General features: G+C 37.4%; 1 protein-coding gene across 6 annotated transcripts in view; it reads left to right on the forward strand.

Moving 5' to 3' along the window:
• The first annotated feature begins 745 nt into the window (after positions 1-745).
• The window catches only part of sowah (ankyrin repeat domain family member sosondowah), a 127,334-nt gene continuing 108,783 nt past the window's right edge, over positions 746-19,296 (forward strand). For 5 of the 6 annotated variants that reach the window (XR_001936568.1, XR_001936569.1, XM_018445896.1 and 2 more), the window contains exons 1-5: positions 746-814; positions 15,077-15,253; positions 15,410-15,471; positions 16,596-16,961; positions 17,959-18,111. Coding sequence is in view for 4 of the 6 variants with exons in the window: in XM_018445896.1 (XP_018301398.1) it covers positions 15,127-15,253; positions 15,410-15,471; positions 16,596-16,961; positions 17,959-18,111 (708 nt within the window). In the remaining 2 variants the exon portion in view is untranslated. Of the gene's footprint in view, positions 815-15,076; positions 15,254-15,409; positions 15,472-15,714; positions 15,761-16,595; positions 16,962-17,958; positions 18,112-19,296 lie in introns of those variants that run through there. The other variant, XM_018445898.1, reaches the window with a different exon arrangement.

The following is a 19,296-nucleotide window of genomic DNA, read 5'->3' on the forward strand; positions in this document are numbered from 1 at the left end:
TATAATTAAAATCGGTCGAAATTTCATTTAAAAATTCTAGATAACATTAATTAACATTTCTTTTTTAAATCAAAAATTCAAAAAGATTACATTCCTGGAGCGGTAAGATCTTTCGAGGGATGTTCTGGTTGTACTATGATTTGTTATAATTACAATAATGCTGTATAAAATATATTTCGATATCTCTTCAAATAAAAAATTCGAAGAGATTGAATTTTTTTAGAATAGTAATTTCTTCTGAGAAAGCTCTGATTTTACTATAATTTATTATGATTATTATGATGCTCTGATTTTACTAATGACGGCACGACGTGCGATATATACGACAGTTATTGTCATCGTGCATGACGGATTATAGTCGATCGTCGTGTTTCGGGATTCACGCGTGCACATGTATAACATGACTGCGCAGCGGAAGGAAGGATGCCAGGAAGGGCGTCCTGTATCGGAGGTGAATCTGAGCTCCGATCGGGGCGGCGAAGGTGCAGGTGCCTCTAGAAACCGGCGACGAACAAACGGTAGGGACGGGGACACGGGAGGGGAATAAAGGAAACGGAGGCCGAGGCCCTGCACGCGCCTCTGACGCGCCGATGCCACCGATATCTTCTTAAACTTTTCTATCCGCTCATTCATGCCCAACTAAATGCCTATAATTTTGGATATGATTACAGGGCATCGTAACCAACGCCCCGTGGACTCATGCTGTCCCGCCGAGAAAGAGAGGGAGAGAGAAAGACAGGGAAAGAACGGGGTCCTTCGGTTCGTCGATCATTTTAAGGACGATTCTTTTTCTGCGTCTCGCCCCTTCGCACAGGTAACATAGATATAATAACATATAAATCTCACCCCCCCGCTCCTCTAGCACCGGACCAATCGATGACAGGTGGTCCCACATGATTATTACTAATTTGCTGTAAACTTAAACAAACAGAGAAATCGCCACGACTATCCAGGTGCCTTCTACCTCAATACTTAGCCTACTACTGGAATGTTGCCGAGCTCGCGGTTCGATCGCTTCGGCTTCTCGTGAGAGCCTCATTTCGGTCTCTTAATTACGACCCGATATACGGGGTGTCCGGAATACAGTTTGCGAGTTTAAGAGTATATCTCTTACATTTGTCTAACGGGATAAAGAAATGTTAAACGCGTGATTATGCAAAGAGATCCTTCATAAACGTATCGTATTATTTAGCTCTGAGACTGCATCCCTGAATATTATATATATTATCTTTTATTCTTGAGAGGTAAAACATTGACGGAAGAGATACGAATTTATAAGCAACGTGTCCGCGTCATTAAATCATTAAACTATACGGTCGCAGCAGGATCGCCATGGTGGTCGGAAGATTGAAGGATAAAGATCCTTCATTGAAGTAAATCAAAATGGCGCTCGATAATAATGATGTATTATAATTAGCATGCCGAAGAAGTTACGGAAGCTACGGGGACTGGGATAGCCAAGAGCGGCGTAATTAAATATACGTTCCTCGATCCTCGTGTGACGTACGTGTCGCAATCGTTTTCACTGAATGAAATCAGCGCGTCCCGCCATATCATTATAATAATGGTTTCCACACCGGAATCCCCCACGACGTGTATAGCCGTGCGTTTTATTAAAAAGAGCTATCTGACGCAAATACGCGTAGCCCTCCAGGCGTACTGGATAAATAGGTTCTTCAGGGTGTTTACGCCAATAAAACAAGTTTACGCGGAAAATGATAGACCTCTGCCTACAAATACCGAAATTGTCGAAGTGTGTTTAAGTAAAAGAGGATACGATTACATATAACCTACTCACACACGGAACAATCCGCTGATTTAGCTTAGTTTTTCTTCGCTTTAATTCGACGTAGGTTCCTCATATTACGAATTAACAAATCACATTGCTAACTTTTAGAGGACGGAAGTCTATTTTTTTAAATCTTGTAGTTTTTTTTTTTTTTTTTTCAAAATAAGACTTGTCTTATTTAAGAGAGAAAGTTGTAAAATTTTTAAATAATTTATAATAATTCATTATTTTGTTATCCTATATCTTTGTTTCAAAATACGACACTGTTGCAGTGCTACTGTAATGGCTATTATAATTTTCCCATTTTATAAATGAAAGATCAAAACAAACATTTCTTTACACGCTGCAATGAAAAAACAGACTGATTTACAAATAATGCTATTCCGATTTTGTTCACATTGCGACGATTGAAGAATTATCTAATGATTTTTCTAATAATGCAGTTATCTCGTCTGATATGTGTGATATATCTTATATTTACTGTACACTTTGCTCTTCCCGCGCTTTTCGTTCTTGCTTGCCAATTCATTCGACGGACTTTGAGTCTCTTAAATTCGAATTTTACAAGCGTTGCAGAGCACGTTAAAGCGCAGTTTACAACAGAAGATGAAAGAAGAGAGCACTTACCTCTTGATGATGCATTAAGAAGTCGGAAGCGGGTGGTGGCGGGGGTGGTTCCGCGGCGGAGACCTCTTGGAGTAGTCCCACGTGATCCCAACAGTCTTCGGACATGTCCATGGTCGAGTCTTCCTCCGTCCCTTCGCCTTCTGGACGGGTCCTCCCCCGTGGAGAACGGGGTGAGCCGGACTTCCTGTCCCCCTGCTTTTATGACACGTCTTCTTAATTTCTCTGATACACAATCGTGTACGCGCGAAGTATAATTGAGAGGGAGATACTATTAGGCACAGTCACTTTCAAAAAATCCAGTCACGTATCCCAGTCACAACAATATCGGCGTGACACACCGGGTGGCCGGTGCACCACCGCCAAGAAGAAGAAAGAGAAGAAGAGATCTCCACGTACGTCAGTACTACGTAGCACACCGATTCGTCGACGACGAAATTGACGTGTCGCGTGACCGCGTTCTATGACGAACGACGAGGCGGCGACGACGACGGCGGCGTCGAGGACACGACGACGGCCGTCGGTGGTGGTCAGTCGGCGTGGAATGAAGTTCGCCCGCGGGTTAGGTTGGGTTAGCCAGCGAGCGGGAGTTGTGCAGCATCAGAGCGCGCGCGGCGAGAGAGACGAGAGAGGGTCGTCGCCGATGAGAGAGAGGGGGGAGAGGAGAATAGAGGGAGCAGGAGATAGAGAAAGAGGAAGAGAGAACGCGAGTGTGTGAGAGGGTGAGAATGACAGCGGTTGGGGTGTGAGGGAGAAAGAGAGATAGAATGAGAAGAAGAGAGAGAGGTGTAAGGCGTAAGTCTGCCCTAGTCGCTCGCTTAACCGTGCAGGAGGTGGCGCCAATATAAACCGTACCCCTCCTCCGAGGCCCCCTCCCCCGACAAAGAGCTTGCGTATAATACCTGTATGCGTCCGTTGGTAGACCATCCCGCCTACCAACTACCGTACTGCGGGATTTGTGATCCGTGCCGCCGGTAATTATTGCGATTTCACTTATATCCCGACCCGCTTAACCCCGCGTTCCTTCCTTCGAGCCCGAGCTGACCGCGGGAATTCGACGAGATGCCCAAGTGCTGAGATTCAGGAGGATATTGGAATCGCAGCAAAGCTTATCTTCTTTGATGGCGCCCCTTGTGATACGAGAATGTGTACGATTTACAGGGAATATAGATGAAATAATATAAACATCTGAAATATATGCTTATCTTCTTGTTTTATTTGTAATAAGGAATTAATCTACTTTTTGTCTTTTATGTAGATTCTATCCTTGTTGGAATAGAATTATACATGCTTAAATAATGTAGTAAATGCTACCGTGCAATATTGTATCGTTCTTCTAGCAGAACATCTAATTACTCAAAAGATATTGAAAGAGGAATCTATTTCTCATTCTGCTCTTTAAAAAAACTGCAAATGATATTTAAATCAGACGGTTGCGTTTGCCAGGAAAGATGTTGAAGTTTCGGAAAAAGAGGGCAATTTCAGAAAGTAGAGTGAGAAGAAAATTTCCTACTCGATATCATTTATATGAGAAACTGAAAGATGTTTGCTAAAAGAATAGTACAACATTTTATTGATAATTACTTATTCAAGCATTATATGACTATTCCAATAAGGATAGAATGTTATAATATTAAAAGCAAATGTTGGCCCAACTTCTTATTAATAAAACAAGTAAAATAAATAATTTCTTAAGAGTGAGTTTATACTATATTTTATACATATGTATATCTCTATCTCCTTTATATTTATTTCACAATTATATGGAGAAAACGATTTTGTCAAAGTATCTAAAAATTTAAGTAGATATTGAAAAGAATTTTATTGGATCAGCAGAAAAAGTATGCATAAAACGCAAGCACGATGAGCAAAGCTGCAAACAGTTTTGACATTCTAGTAATCAGCTTGAGTGTCCTATAATTATTTTGATAACAGAATTATTTCTTTCCGTGTATGACATTGTCGAGGAAACTTTGGACTCGTCATTTTGTAATGCTGATATACTAATTGGAGCAATTTGCGGAGCTCGGTAAAGTTTAGGCATCGCGCGTGAGATAAGGAGAAGGAAATGTTGTACCAATAAAAAAAAAGTATCCCTCCACGAAGTATATAGTGACCAGTACGTTGCTCCCTCGTATCTGCTCCGATCGCGAATATTTTACATGAGTTTACAGGGGTGTCTCAGTAACGGAGGAAAAGTGTATCGAATTACGGGGAGGATGAACGAATATACGTACAGGATGTGAGTGCGATGTAATCGAACGAACGAAGGGTAGGAATGCGATATGAACACGTTAATGCGTCGTTACTGACAGCGACACGATTCGTTCGATGGTACTTTGAATCCCTCCCTTGCACGTTCGAGCCTTTTCCATCGATTTACCTCGACGATTGTTCAGCTATTCTTTTTTCTTTTTTTTTTTACTTCTCGCATTTTAATTCCCTCGTTACTTCAACGCTGACTGACGCACGCTTAAAACGTTACTAATACTCGACACTTGTCAGTCGTTATCATCGCGTGGTGCAGTTCCATGCAACTCAGAGCTCGCCCGCGTCGGGGCCGATGATTGATGGAGTCGCATATAAATGTTTGTAATTTAGCAATCCGGTTCGAACGCTCTCGTATCGATACTTGGTGATTGAATCTTAAACGATCGCTGCGCAGCAATTATATCACTGGATTACCGCGGAACGAAACTCTACTTGAAATGACATCGTCGCACCGTCGAAATTTGTTTTCAATAAACGTCAATCAATAAATGTCATCGTGGAATCGTGTTGAAAATTAATTCTAATGACCAGAGTATCTGCTCGTACGCGAAGAGATTTTTTTAAAACGATCAATAGTAGCAAAAAGCGCGAAAATTATCACGACAGTTTTTATGTAAAATTTATAGCGAATTCGGTTGAATGCACTAATGCACTGATACAGATTAAAGCTATTGTCCACAAATCGATATAAAAATGTATATTTAATATAAATATTGAAATATATATATAAGTTAAACTGAATTAAACCGTAAAATCTTTAATACATTTTATTGCTGTCTGATAAAAACGTTAAACAAAAATCGATCGAGAATTGTTTAACACAAATAAATGAAAGCTATATTCGATCAAAGCGGGTGCCTAATAAATTTGAACTGGATATTATAAAAATTTACGCAAAAATATTATTAGACATCAAAATCTACTTTGATTAAATATATCTTCTTCACTTATTTGTGCTCATAAAAATTTTATAATTCAAAATATTTCTTTTTTACTTTTAGCTCAAATTATCCAAGTAGCAAAATAGGGCGAAATTACGTCTATTCGACCTTCTGATAGGTTATAAAATCTGTTCGACTAAGCCCATTTTATGTCAAATCGATGTCGAAAGAAGATAAGTGGAGAATAAAGTTGATGTAATTTTATAGTCTAAATTAGGTAAGGATTTCGTCTTATAAGTCATAGTCGGATTTGATCAAATAAATCTAGAAGAAGGTCGAATATCGGCAATTTTGCAATTTAATATTTTGGCAATTTTGACCTAATTCTGACTAACTTGTGCCCTCTCTTCTTTTGGCGATTCAGCTCGTCGAGACATCTAAAGATGGCAGCGCTGCACAATCCTAATAATTCTATCTAGGCGAGTAACTATGCTACAGCCATATAACATATGCGTGATATGGTTCCAACTAGCCATGAAAGATCGAAATAAAATATTAACAGTCCATCTCCACGTCAGTTTAGAAACTGACGCTCGATATCGCTCAATATGTGATAGAAATATAAGTGCGAAAGAAGATTTTCTGTACAGATTTTTATTTTACTTCACTAAAACCAACGTGCCTCCAAAAACAAATAATTTAAACAATAATTAATTAATCGTTAATTATTTGACAACAATATATTTTGCACTTAGCACAATAAAAATGTTACAATCTCGCACCTGCATTAAAAGTAGCGTGAAATAGAAATTTACAACAGTAACACTCAAGGCCTTTTTCACCAACTTCTGGTTAAATTAATCGACAATTAACTCATAGAAGTTATCTACGTAGAAGTGCCAATATCAGTTTAATGTATCAGAACGTCTCCTCTCTCTTCCTCTTCTGTGTTTAATTCTCACAGTGGTAATCGCGGTAATTGAGCTAACATCGATTAGCGTTAATCGGAGTTTGTGAAAGAGGCCCTTAACGCAGAAAGAAAAACGCGTTCTCCCTGATCGAGCGATCTTTCGAGAATTCTTTGGTCAATAATGAATAGGAATTAGACCAATTTCCCTCATAGGTCATTTTCCGTGGTAATATTAACTGTATAGTTAGCTTCCAGCACGAGCGCGAGGTTCATTTCGTGACTTAAATATTTCCTATTAGTCAAGTCAAACACAAAGGACTTATATAAGGCAAAAATTAGATAATTATGACATATTAAGTCATATCGCCTACGAGGTTGAAATTAGATAATACAACCAGGTTACATTTCCTTCAAACGAAATTCTAATTTTAACTTATAAGTTGAATCGACTCTGAAGGCGCATGTTTGATAAAAATTTGGTCATTTATAAGCTAATGTGTAACTTTAAAGTCACTGAACTTTGAAGGCATTTCGTAGATTTAAACTTCGTAATTTTCGACGTATATACAAGATTTCAAACGATATTTGACCTTTAAGACATTTTTTATGTCGAGAATTGGTAATTTTTCACTTAATTAGAGCGATATGACTTTGATTTTGTCAAAATGCCCTGCTTTGCTGCTTGGGTAGATCAATGTTCAACAGCTTTAATATGCGTCCAAGTGAATTCGCTATCAGATTTTTTTACAGCGCGAGGGAATCGGGTGTCTCGGTCCACAAGGTTGACACACGTCTCTGGGTAATAAGTAATCTGGCTTACGTGCAAACGATTTTTGTCGCGCGACAAGCCGCCCGGCATAAAACAAGATTGCCATTAGCCGCATCGGCGAGGTGCACTTTGTTCGGACCGCCGGTCTTCGACGATAAACGCGCTGCCGTTGGAGTGTTGGCCGAGTCCTCGACTTTGTATGCACGCGCTGCCGAGGACGTCGGCCGCCGAGAACACGTCGGCCTCGACTAGGTAGGCACCATGATAATATGCATTGCCTATACCACTCGAGGCACCCCGATCGTGAATCTTTGAAGTTCGCGATGGCTTCCGTCTGCCCGTCGGCAAACGCCGGCGCGAGGCGGGATGGCAAAAATCGTGTGCAAAACTGTGGGAAACCCAAATATACACACGCGGCTCCCCTTGAGAGAATCTTCGCCCGTTTTCTTAGCGTGCGTGCGTGCGTGCGTGCGTGCGTACGTACGTATGTACGAGCGTACGTGGAGCGTGGTATACGGGCGAGCACCTGTGACAACTTCTAATACTCTGCTGGCTAAACGGTAGGCTAGATCGTGCGGTCCGATAACTTCCGTACTCGCTTCCTTCACCAGCGAGACTCCACGTTTTTTTAGATCCCTTCGATTCATTAGGAGCTATAATTTCCCCTAACAAAATGCTTTACATTCCTGATATTATTTGCGTTTTCAGCTGGGTCCCATCTGCCCTCAACGCTTCTCATTTGACATAATTAACTGTTTTTGAGTGTCCACTTGGCGATATCTCATATATACATCATGCATCGAAATAGAAAATATCCTCGAAAATATATATTTGTTGTGATAAATCGTTCCCTTACTTCGAAAGTGACACAATTTATAAAACGTAATTTCCAAGTTATCATGAAAGAGTTAAATAAATGTTATCTTATCAGTCAAAAGTAAACTAATTTACAAATCGTCACAACTGTAAAAAGATGATTTAAAAGAAATCGTCAAAATCGACATAGGTAACTTAAAAAGAATAATTTTTAAAAGTTATAAAACGAAAATGGCAATTAATTATGTATTATTAAGAATATAGTTTTTTTGCCAATATTATTTGTGATTAGTCAATGGCTGCGTTCAGTAGAAAAAGCAACTTTGCAACTTTTGTAAAATTCTTGGATATGATTGGTTTATACACTTAGATCTAGTGAGAAACTAAGGACAAGACCAATTATATTAAAAAATTTTATAACAGTTGCAATGCTGCTTTTTCTGCTGAACGCAACCATTAATTTCCTGTCGAGTTAAAAAATAAATTTTTTCCTTTTTCTGGGAAACTTTTGAATATAATTAATGAATTATCACTTTTGAAGTAAGGAAGCGAAATAAATATACATATATAATATAAAATATGTAAATATATATAACAAAACGAATCAAAAGGTAGCAGTTTGTAATTTAATTGTATTACATACGAATATCTAAGGAATTATAACGGTTTTAGTAAACTTTAATAAAACGGTACGTATGAAGAAATTACCAGTATCTAATGATCTAAGTAAAGCTCATATTGAACGGATATTCGTTTTCTGACACTTTTATAGTGAGACGATGTCTCACAGAAGATCGATCTATCTAGGGATTCCGCGAGGTGATCTGGTACGTGGAGTAAACGCGAACGCGTATACAACGGCGGCGGATATCTTCCGGACCTCCCATCGTCCAGTCTAACGAGACCACCGGAGGTACGACGGCTAAAAACCACGCGCAAAAACCAACCAAAGTACGGTCTTTATACGGTTCTTCGTTTTATATCACAGTCGATTCGCTGAGCGACGCGCTCCAATTACGGACGAATATATATATACGTCGTATATATTGCCCCCGCGACCCTATCATCGCTTTATACGGCAAAAAGGAGATAAAGAGAATACGCTATATGTCTCCGTTGTTGGGTCCAGCACGAATTTACTGTTTACTCGCTAACGTTATTCATTGTAAGTAAAACGTGATTCCTTTGTGATGCAATTTTAAGGGATCTTCGTAAGTCACAGAAAACATGAAATTTGCATTATCCTTTCGATCTATTTGCATTGACCTATCTCTATATTCTCTCCGTATTCTCTATGTTACATCTGCAAAGAATCTTGCATATTTTATAAAGAAACCAGTTTCTGTCAAAAGTTTTTATATGTGGCTGCTTTTATGATATTGATCAAAAGAGCATAACTTTTCAATGAGCATGACCTCAAAAAAGCTCAACTTTTATAGTTATTAGTTAATGACCTGGATATAATAATATAGGAATCATTGAAACATTACTAGTCTATCTCTTTCAGACTAGGCTTTTTTAGATTTGGTTTGTTAAAAAAGTCCTAAAGAAGGCTGGAAGGTTGCAGAAAGGATCTAAAAAGTACAAAAAAATTAGTGATCTTATGTAAGAGAAACACAATTTCTGTAAAATATACAATTTTAATCAGTAATTTCTGGAGTTATTGAGACTTTTGATCAATATCATAAAAGCAACAACATATAAAAAAATTTAGCCAATTCGATAGAAGCCGGTTTCTTCATAAGAAGTGTGTGGGATCCTTATGAATATTATCATTAAAATAAATTTAGTATTCAAATATTTTTTATACAAATTACGCCATTTTGATTCCATGAAATTAACTAGATACCTTACTCAGTTATATGTAACTTACCTATTAGTTGTAATTTCCTACTCAACAATATAACTGCAACATAACACACGTGTTACATTACGGTTATATTGTTGAGTGGGAAATTACAACTAACAGGTAAGTTACATATAACTTTATGTTTACTGGGTAGTTAACATAAATTACCTTAGTTAACATAAATTAAGTAAGTCTCAAGAGCCAATGTTAGTAATTGTGTTACAAATTTTGATGTCAGTTTCGGAGGTGATTCAGCAATGTACTTTTATCGCATTAATTAAATTATTTTTATAATTTCTGATACTGTACCCATATAAATCACGTTGCGCAGTTTTAATGCTCGGAGCATCTCGTTGATATTTACTGATCGAGTTCTTGAAAGTAAGGTACACCTCTCAATGTTTCGCTTGGAAGAAATCCTGTTTACGTTTCCGCTTATGAAGAACAAAGTGGCTCGCGGTGATGCATAGAAGAAATAAAAACAAACACATTCCATCTCCATTATTGCCTCGCGCGACGTCACGCAATATGCGAATGCTTCTTTAAGAGTCACAACCATGGTTGCCACCTTTGGCGACTTTTAGAGAGAAATTTAGAGCGACTTATCGAAAATTTTTCCTTCTTCCAGCTACCAATACTACCAATCTTTTTCGAAACTGGAGAGATGGCAACGTGGAGATGTAACGCGACTTGCATGTTTTTTCGCGGGATATACGCGATCGAGGGCGTCTCTGTTTCGTTCGAAATATAACCGGGAATCATAACAGATTAAAATTTGACAAATTGAACTTTTCGCTGCAAAACGTGGATGCGAGCACATACCTGACATATCAATCACCGGAATTGTGTCGCACGCGAACGAAACATAAATATTACTTTCATGCGTCCGGAAAGGCGTCGAAATCTGTACTTCATCGAATTCCTATCAGTAATTCTAATCTCCAGCTTTACAAATGCGTTTGCTCCCCCGTTATTTTTTTGCATTGAACGCGAATACGGCTGCAACGACGACGGGTAGAAGATCAACGCGGTAGCCGGTAAGTGGATTGTCGCAGCTCCTCCTTGGAATCCTGGGGCTGTAGATCATACAGAGTGACCTCCGGCTCGCGCAGTTTGCGCGCCAGACGCGCGGATAAAGCGCAGTGACAACGCTGGCTCTTACGTATGCACGAGCATAAGCATAACGCGGAGAGAACACGGGTAGATGATATCGTAGATGCACTTCGGAACCGGCGGGGCGTCGACGCGATCCTTTGTCCTCGTTGCCGGCCGCTCGTTCCTCTCCCGTCGCGATCATCTCGCTCTCTCCTTTCCCCCGAGGCTCTCGACCCCGACAGTATGCATTTCGCGAGAATATCTATCCTACCTGTGCCCAATCTCGTGCATCAATCCCGTCGAGTTTGTAAAATTGTGTGGAATGATGCTCGGGTGCGAGCTACCGCGCTGCCGACAAGGCTGAGGTTTAAGTATACACGTAGTTCGCGATGAAAGGTTACGCACGTGCGTAGAGATACCGTCTCTTTGCGATTTTGTTGAACTTACGATATCTCGTCGTATGATAATAAGATGCGTATAACGTTTTTCATTGGCAGAACTTAGTGCGCACTCAATGCACATTAAAGCCGTACACAAATCGACATAAAGATATATACGTTTAATAAAAATATAGAAACGAATTAAACTGCGAAATATTTAACACATTTTATTGTGCTATTTGACAAAATACACGTTGGGCATTTTATCAATTGAGATATCTCTCATTTTTACATTTAGATTAGAATAGTGTACAGTTTTAATGTGCACCGAGTGCGCACTAGTTCTGTCAATGAAAAACGCTATTGTTAGGTTGGTGCAAAAAAAATGTCGGTTTTCGGTATTATAAAATGGTTTTGGTTTTCCTTTTCCAATATATTCGATTATAGATTTGATAGAGCGAAGTTTCAGCTTTAAGAATCTATATTTTTTATTGCAATATAATGATTTTTAACGGAGTTATGAGCAATTAAAGTCCGAATGCTATTTTTACTTAATCCATGAATAATTCAGGAACAAAAAATCGTAGGAACATTATTAATAAACGATTTTGTAGGAAAAACTTCAACCTTTCATGACAAATAGTAAAAAATTTTCTCGATTTTTGGGGGGGCATGTAACAGATCTATAAAGTGAAAAGAAATTTTTTCATTTTTTTCAGCTAGTAGTTTTCTATATGTAAAAATTATCAAATTCACATAAACTCAAAAAATATAGTAAATTTTTGGAAGTAGAGTTTTCAAGCTTTAAAATCCTTTTTTAAATTTAAATTCTGTTCATTTTTTACGACTGCTCTTAATAGCAATACAGAAAAACCGACATTTTTTGCACCAATCTAATAAATATTCGTGCATTGCGTTTACATACGTCTCTTTGATATTTTCTTCATGAAAAGGATAGATGGAATTATTGAAAAATTGAGATAGATGTAGATTTGAAAATAATTTTGTGTGGACCATTAAAATAATTACGTAGAACACTCAAATTGGTTGCTACGAAAGGAACAGTTTTGTCAAAGTATCTAGAAATTAAAATCTGGAAATAACTTTGTTGAACCATCATAATAATTATGTAGACCGCTTAAATATTGATGATAATGCTGCAAAAAGTTTTAACATTCTAGTAACTAGTTTAAGTGGTTTACATAATTATTTTAATAAGTCTAACAAAATTATTTTTAGATCTGTATCTAATTAAATTTTAGATACTTCAACAAAATCGTTCTTTCTATGTGTTACAATTTTTAGCAGTGTTGTCATAATATTCAAGCATTCTGTAATTATTTTGGCGGTCCAAACAAAATTATTTTCAGATCTATATTGAAATCTGATGCAATTATTTTCAGATTACTAGTAAAAATTTAGCTAGATCTGTATTTAACTAAATTTTTACATTGGTTTAGCAGAATTCCGTGTTCGTAATTATATTCTTTGCTTCATGAGAGATCATTTTGTAACGATATAAAAACTATTAATTCCTATATAATTATTAAATCTTATAGCATATAATACAATTAGAAATTTAATTTTTTGATTATGAATTTGAGCGAGATATTTGTAAGTGAAAACAAGGAATGTTTATGCTGAAGTCGAAAAGAAGGATGTTCGTGCGAATGTTGCGGACTGCGCTCGATCATTACTCGTCGTTTCATTAGAATATCGCCGATAAAGGAGGTTTAATTACAAAGGTACCGCCTCACTTCCGTTTCACGAATACATACGCGTGCAGACCTCTGCGTGCCGCACGCATATAATATACCCGCCCTTCTGGCACTCTTGCCCTCCTCTCTCGGTTTACGTGTATTTCTACACATCAAGGGTGATTAGTAAGGTCGTTTTCTTAATCACGAGACACCGTTAATAAGAGTCGCTGCTATTACAGGCGCGTGATTGTACAGCTAACGAGAGCTCAGTGGATATACACAAGGTACGCTGTAATAGTTTTTAACCCTTTGACGGGGAACCGGAAGTGAATACATATTCCTTAATTTTATACCAGCCACGACATCGCACACATATGCCTAATATATGCGCATAATATAACGGAACATAATAATGTCTACAATGTATTTGCGTAATGCAACGTATATTAAAATTTATCAAGTCGCGATATACAAATTAAGATTAAATATTTTGACAATTCTTTTTTCTTCTTTTCTCTCATTAATATCTACAATCGTACGCGCCTAAATGAAAAGGCGTGAGACGCGAACGTGATGGAATATGTATACGTCCCTTATACTCTCTCATGGGAGGCAGTTTTAAAAGTACATGGAAAATTATGGTCGATCATAAATTAAGGTAGAATTTATCGCGTCGGTTACTAATTGGTCGTTGAATAAATATAGAGGCGCGTGTTCCGGACAGTGCCCTGCGCCGACGTTGGCAGGGACAGATTACGATTTCGCCTGAACGTCTGTTAAAAAGGTTTCACATGAAGCGCGCGTGTCGTGCGTTTTGATCCTATCCGATCGTAAAGAGCTTACGGCGGGAAAGCGTTAAATGCACTCCGACATTGCGACGCCTCCATTAATATGTGCCAGCGTGTTTAAAATACGGTATTAAATCCGGCCGACGAGAATCAGGGACCGCCGTTCGAACGTTGGAAATCTGCGGAATAACGTGCAGTTAAAAGGCTTTTGAGAATCATCTATTCGGACGCAGGTGAATAATATATAGCGAACGAATGCATTAACACGGATGCATTAACACGGATAGATACTTTCGAGGCTATTAAATATAGGTATATAACGTTCTATATATTTATTGACGATTTTAGCGATTATCTGAGCCGTTTATTAAACGTCATTCGTGAAATATGTTTGAGTCCTCACTCATGACTGGGATATTTTTTTAATTTTTAAATTTTTAAAGTGTAATGATTTTATTTGGAATAATTTTGTTTTACAATCTTATTTTTTACAGTTTTATTCTATTCGTGATAGACTAATCATCTTACTATTATAGTAAGAAAAAAAAATTGTTCATTTGACTAAAATTTAATTCATCCTTATTTCTTCTGCTGAAGAATATATGTATTTAAGTTAAACATATATTTGATTTAAATACGTATATTCTCCAATGAAAGAAATATAGACAACTAAATTAATTTAGTTAAATGAACAATATTTTATTTCTCATTATAATCGTACTTCAAATGTTGCAACTTTTCATGAATATTTTAAAACTTCTTGAGTTCTTCTGAAATTAATAACAAAAAACTTTGTGTCTTAGGAACTCATATATTCCCTTTAACATCACAAAAAAAGTGTTACTATTTATTTAAATACACTTTTCAATTTCGATCGTATTTGACTCTCCTCTATTTACTTACGTTATTTACAAATTAAGAGTAGACTAGTTTAACTAATTATTAAAAATATGTTCGCATCAATTTAAAACTTAATTAGCAATATATATGCATGTATTTGTATAAAATTATTGCCGTTACGTTATTTATAATTTCTTAATCTCAGAATTATCATATTTATAACTATTACGTAATTACTCGTATTCTGCATTTACACGCGGATGCTTTTATTAATACATAAAAGAGCGAATCGATATAAAAAAAATTTATCAATCGACGTTCGCTTATTCTCGATGGTAACTACAGTGACCGTTATTATCAACAGCATATGCGTCACGAACGGCCGTTCTCCGCGGCGGAGTCAGTTCATCCAAAATGGCGACGCCCAGTGAACTGTCTCTCGAGGAGATTCGCAACTATTTGCTGGAAAACGGAGGTACAGCACGCAATCACGACCTGGTGAAGCATTTCAAGCGGTTCCTGACGGATCCGGAGACACGAGGTGGGTTGCATTCACGTCGTCGCATCGTGCTCGCGGTTATCCTGTCACGAGGTGTGACTCCGCGTCCACATATGTGATATAAACACTGTAGACGGTCAACGACCAAGCCGCCGTGGTGTCGAACGTGGTGTGTAAACGTGCGATTTTGCGTTACAGTCGAGGCGAGGAATCGTTTCAAGGAGTACGTCAACACCTTGGCCACTATAAAGAACGAGGAGGTAGGTTAATGGCGAGTCTTCTTTCCCTCTGTCCCGCTACTCCCTGACCGTTCTGACAGAAGCGACTTGTTGCGCGCCCGGCGCGACGTTGCCGGCTCCGCTCGCGATCAGCTGAAGGCGTGCGATCAGCTGAAAAATTCTCTCCAGAGTCGTCACGTTGGTCACAAGATCTTTCCGAGTATATGTATTTTTAGTCTTAGTGAACATTCGGAGTACTATCATGTGAATGCGCGCTACTGAGATCTACATCCTCAAAATGAAAGCTATTGAATATATCCGAGAAAAGATTGTGAGAAAAGTTTCTTTGGTGACTCTTTTAATATCGATTAATTAATATTTGTAATGCTGTACTCAGAAAAGAAGACAGTGATAACAAGATGGTTATAAACAAGTGATTATAAAGATGATAATTATATATGAATTCTAAATAGAGTTAATGTACATATATATAATTGAATAAATTACTTTATAGTTATAACTATACATATAATAGTTTGTTTAAAAAAAAAAAGAAAACTGTACATTTAATTATAACTATTATAAGTTATCTATGTACAATAGTTGTATCGACAAATTGTATAGTTGTCAATATGTTTTTGTTATCAATATATATTTTAATTATAATTTTTAATTATAATTGCCATATATGTCTTTCTTTGAGAGTGTGGAGATACTTTTTTTCAGTTTTAATACGCGTTATTTTAGTAATATTTCTACCAAAATTAAAGTCACGTATCGAAGTAACGATAGATATTAAATTTTTTATATAATAAATTTTTATGGAATAGATTGATCGATTTAGATTCTAGAGAGAGTATGATTTTGACAAAAAAGAAAATGATTCTGGAGAAAGTTTAATTTCAAAAATATATTGTTATTTTTTTAATTAAGAGTACAAAATATTTTATTAATATTAGAGAAAACTCTCTTTTTTGCGAGAAAACTCAGAAAAGTGTGTGATAATGAAAATTACAGGATTTTTGTTTAACTCCCGGGAATTTTTAATATTTGTTATTTTTTTTGATAATTAATATGACAGAAAATAAAGTTAACGAAGTTATGAATTGAAATCTGCGTCGTTCCTGTCGATTTAGGAATATTCTCAAAGTGAACTTCCTTAACAGGGTGAAAAATACTTGGTCCTCAAGAAGAAATACCGGCAACCCTTCTTAGACCTTTCACCCCCTAAGCAAATGGGATCTCCTCTCGCCACCTCCAATTTAACCACTCCGGTTTCTCCTCTACGCGAGCCTCCACCTTACCGGCCGCCACCCCCGGCGCCCCTCAGTCCATCTTCAAGTAATTCTCACGTGAGTCTTGAAGAAAGTGCGACGTCTATATCCACGCATGAAAAAAATGACGATTCGGAGCCTAGCTCGTCGATGTCACCACCTGTTCCACCGCGTCGCAAAAGTCAGGACAAACTCAAGGTGGAAAACAAGGAAAACGTTGACAGAAATCGGAACAGCTCCTTGGAAGCCGTTATAAAGGTAGATTCTCCGTTGATTATCTTATCTATATATAGTAATATATACCTTGTTTGTGTTTCCTTGAAAACATATTGGCGACCATTATCGATGTCGTCATACTCGTATGATGTATCGCGCAATATGAAAGGAATGTATATAGTATCATGCCAGCGATAAACAATTATTTTTTTCTATTAATTTATAGTTATAACAATTTAATATTTATTAGAGCAATGATCTAATGCTAGCCAATTAATTATTGAAAGACAGTAATTAATTATTTATTTGAATATTAAAAACACTGGATCACATAGTACTTTCAATACTTAAAATAAGTTATTAATTACTATCTCTCAGTATTGAATTATATTAAATTTTTGTAAGGCTAATCACAATTTTTATACAATAATTATTTACCACATTGCGAAGCTATTATTAGAAATTTTAAATAAATTAATTTTGCTTATAATTATATTAATTATATATTATTATATATAATATATAATAAATTTTTTCAAGTTGTATAAGTAATTTCTGGTATTTTACTAATAGTATGTTTACTGCTATCAAGATTGTTTTTTACATCTTCTGAATCAGTAGGTATATAGTCAGTTCTTATTTTAAGACTGTTTTAAGTAACGTCTTAGGATGCCAATACAGTTCTGTGATTGATTTATGATATCTTGAGACTTATGATGGTCTTAAATATATATAAGAATCGACCATGAATATCAGCCTTAAAGACTAGTAGATTAGCTCGCGACACACGATGTGTGTTTTTCTGCTGAATTGCTTGCGTTTTGGTAAATTACTAGAAATTCTACGTTCTGTGTGCAATTCTAGTAATTTACAAAAACGCAAACTAACTTATATGTTTTGATCTAGATGTTTCCAGAATAACAAGCATCGTGTGCCGCAGGCTTTATTTTGGTTGTCCTTCAAGATCGATTCGTCATTTGTTATTGCTCGTGCTTGTAATACGTTATTAAATCCGAAATTCGAATTTGATAAATTATAGGAGGATGAAGCAGTAACGACAACGAATTCTTCCTCGGCTGAGCAACTCAGCGTTCGCGAACGAATGCAACGCTTCAATCGAATGGCCAGCGAGACCGATCTTCATGTCCGGCAAAACGATACGACAGTACCTGCTAGAAAACGAGCGGATAAGGTGAGTACGTCCTTTTTGTTTCACAATTGTATATGTATGTGTATAAAGCGCCGCGAATGATAAAGTCGCAAAAGTAGCAGAAAGAATAAATAATTTTGTAGAAAAGTGAAAGAATGTGTTTGGAAAGTTTTATTTGTACAAATGATTTTAATTTGTTAATAACAATGTACGATTACGGGAAAGGGCACGCGCGAAAATTTTTCACGTGAGAATAAATATCGAAATCTATCTATACACGGAGAGAATTTTCTTTTAAAATATCCCTGAAAATATGGCATAAAGAGAGAGTTGTGGTACAATATAATATTTTAAAGATTTTTACCATGCACTTCAGTAAAATTGAAACTTATTTTATACTTCATTGTAGTTTTATTAATGAATGAGAAAGATTTATATTAAAATTCTTCGAAATACAATGTTGTTTCACGATTATCATATTTTCAGGGTAAATTCTAAGAAAAAATTCTCTCCGTGTAGGTCAGTTTGCGTTTTTGAGCCGTCTCTTGGGGAAAGGTGTTTGCTACACCTCGATTTCTTGGCGAGAGTTGAATCATGGCGCTCATCGTGTTGTGACATCGCTAGGCAGCTTATGTTTTCCAAACATGCAGGAACACAAAGGGTTCTGGGTCCCGTATTGAATTATCCCGACGGGGCTTTAAATACTACAGACGAACGATTCGGCACGGAACGATCCACGCGCGCGGATATCTATACATCCTTCGAAGGGTTGGAGGAAGGATGCGGTATGTACAAGGCTGACTGCCCATCTTGCATACCGAGTAGGCTACTAGGAATCCTTTCTCCATATCCTCTACACGCGCTCTCGCGACGATTCTTCCTTTCTCGCGTTCTCTTTCTCTCCCTCTTCGTTTATCTTGTCGTTCGTGTGCCGTTTATCGCGGCGAGCAATATTCATCGCATTTGAATATCCTGCGGGCGGTATCTCGCGTAGCGATCAGGATGTTGCGCCGATGTTGCCGTAAATCATAATTAGCCGCGCCTGAAAATTAAAAGTGGAGGAGGAGAGATCTCTCGAGATCTCGTGAGGAAAGCGGGGAGCAGGCTCCTTTCCGCCGCAACCAACAAAGTTGGATGGAGCACCGGCAGGATGTGCCGCCCGTCTTGTACGCGGCCAATCCTCCATCATAATTTTGATATATTTATCGGATCTCATGATTAAAGGCA

This window comes from Mycetomoellerius zeteki, unplaced genomic scaffold, assembly GCF_001594055.1.
Source record: "Mycetomoellerius zeteki isolate Tzet28-1 unplaced genomic scaffold, Tzet1.0 scaffold168, whole genome shotgun sequence".
Lineage (NCBI taxonomy): Eukaryota > Metazoa > Arthropoda > Insecta > Hymenoptera > Formicidae > Mycetomoellerius > Mycetomoellerius zeteki.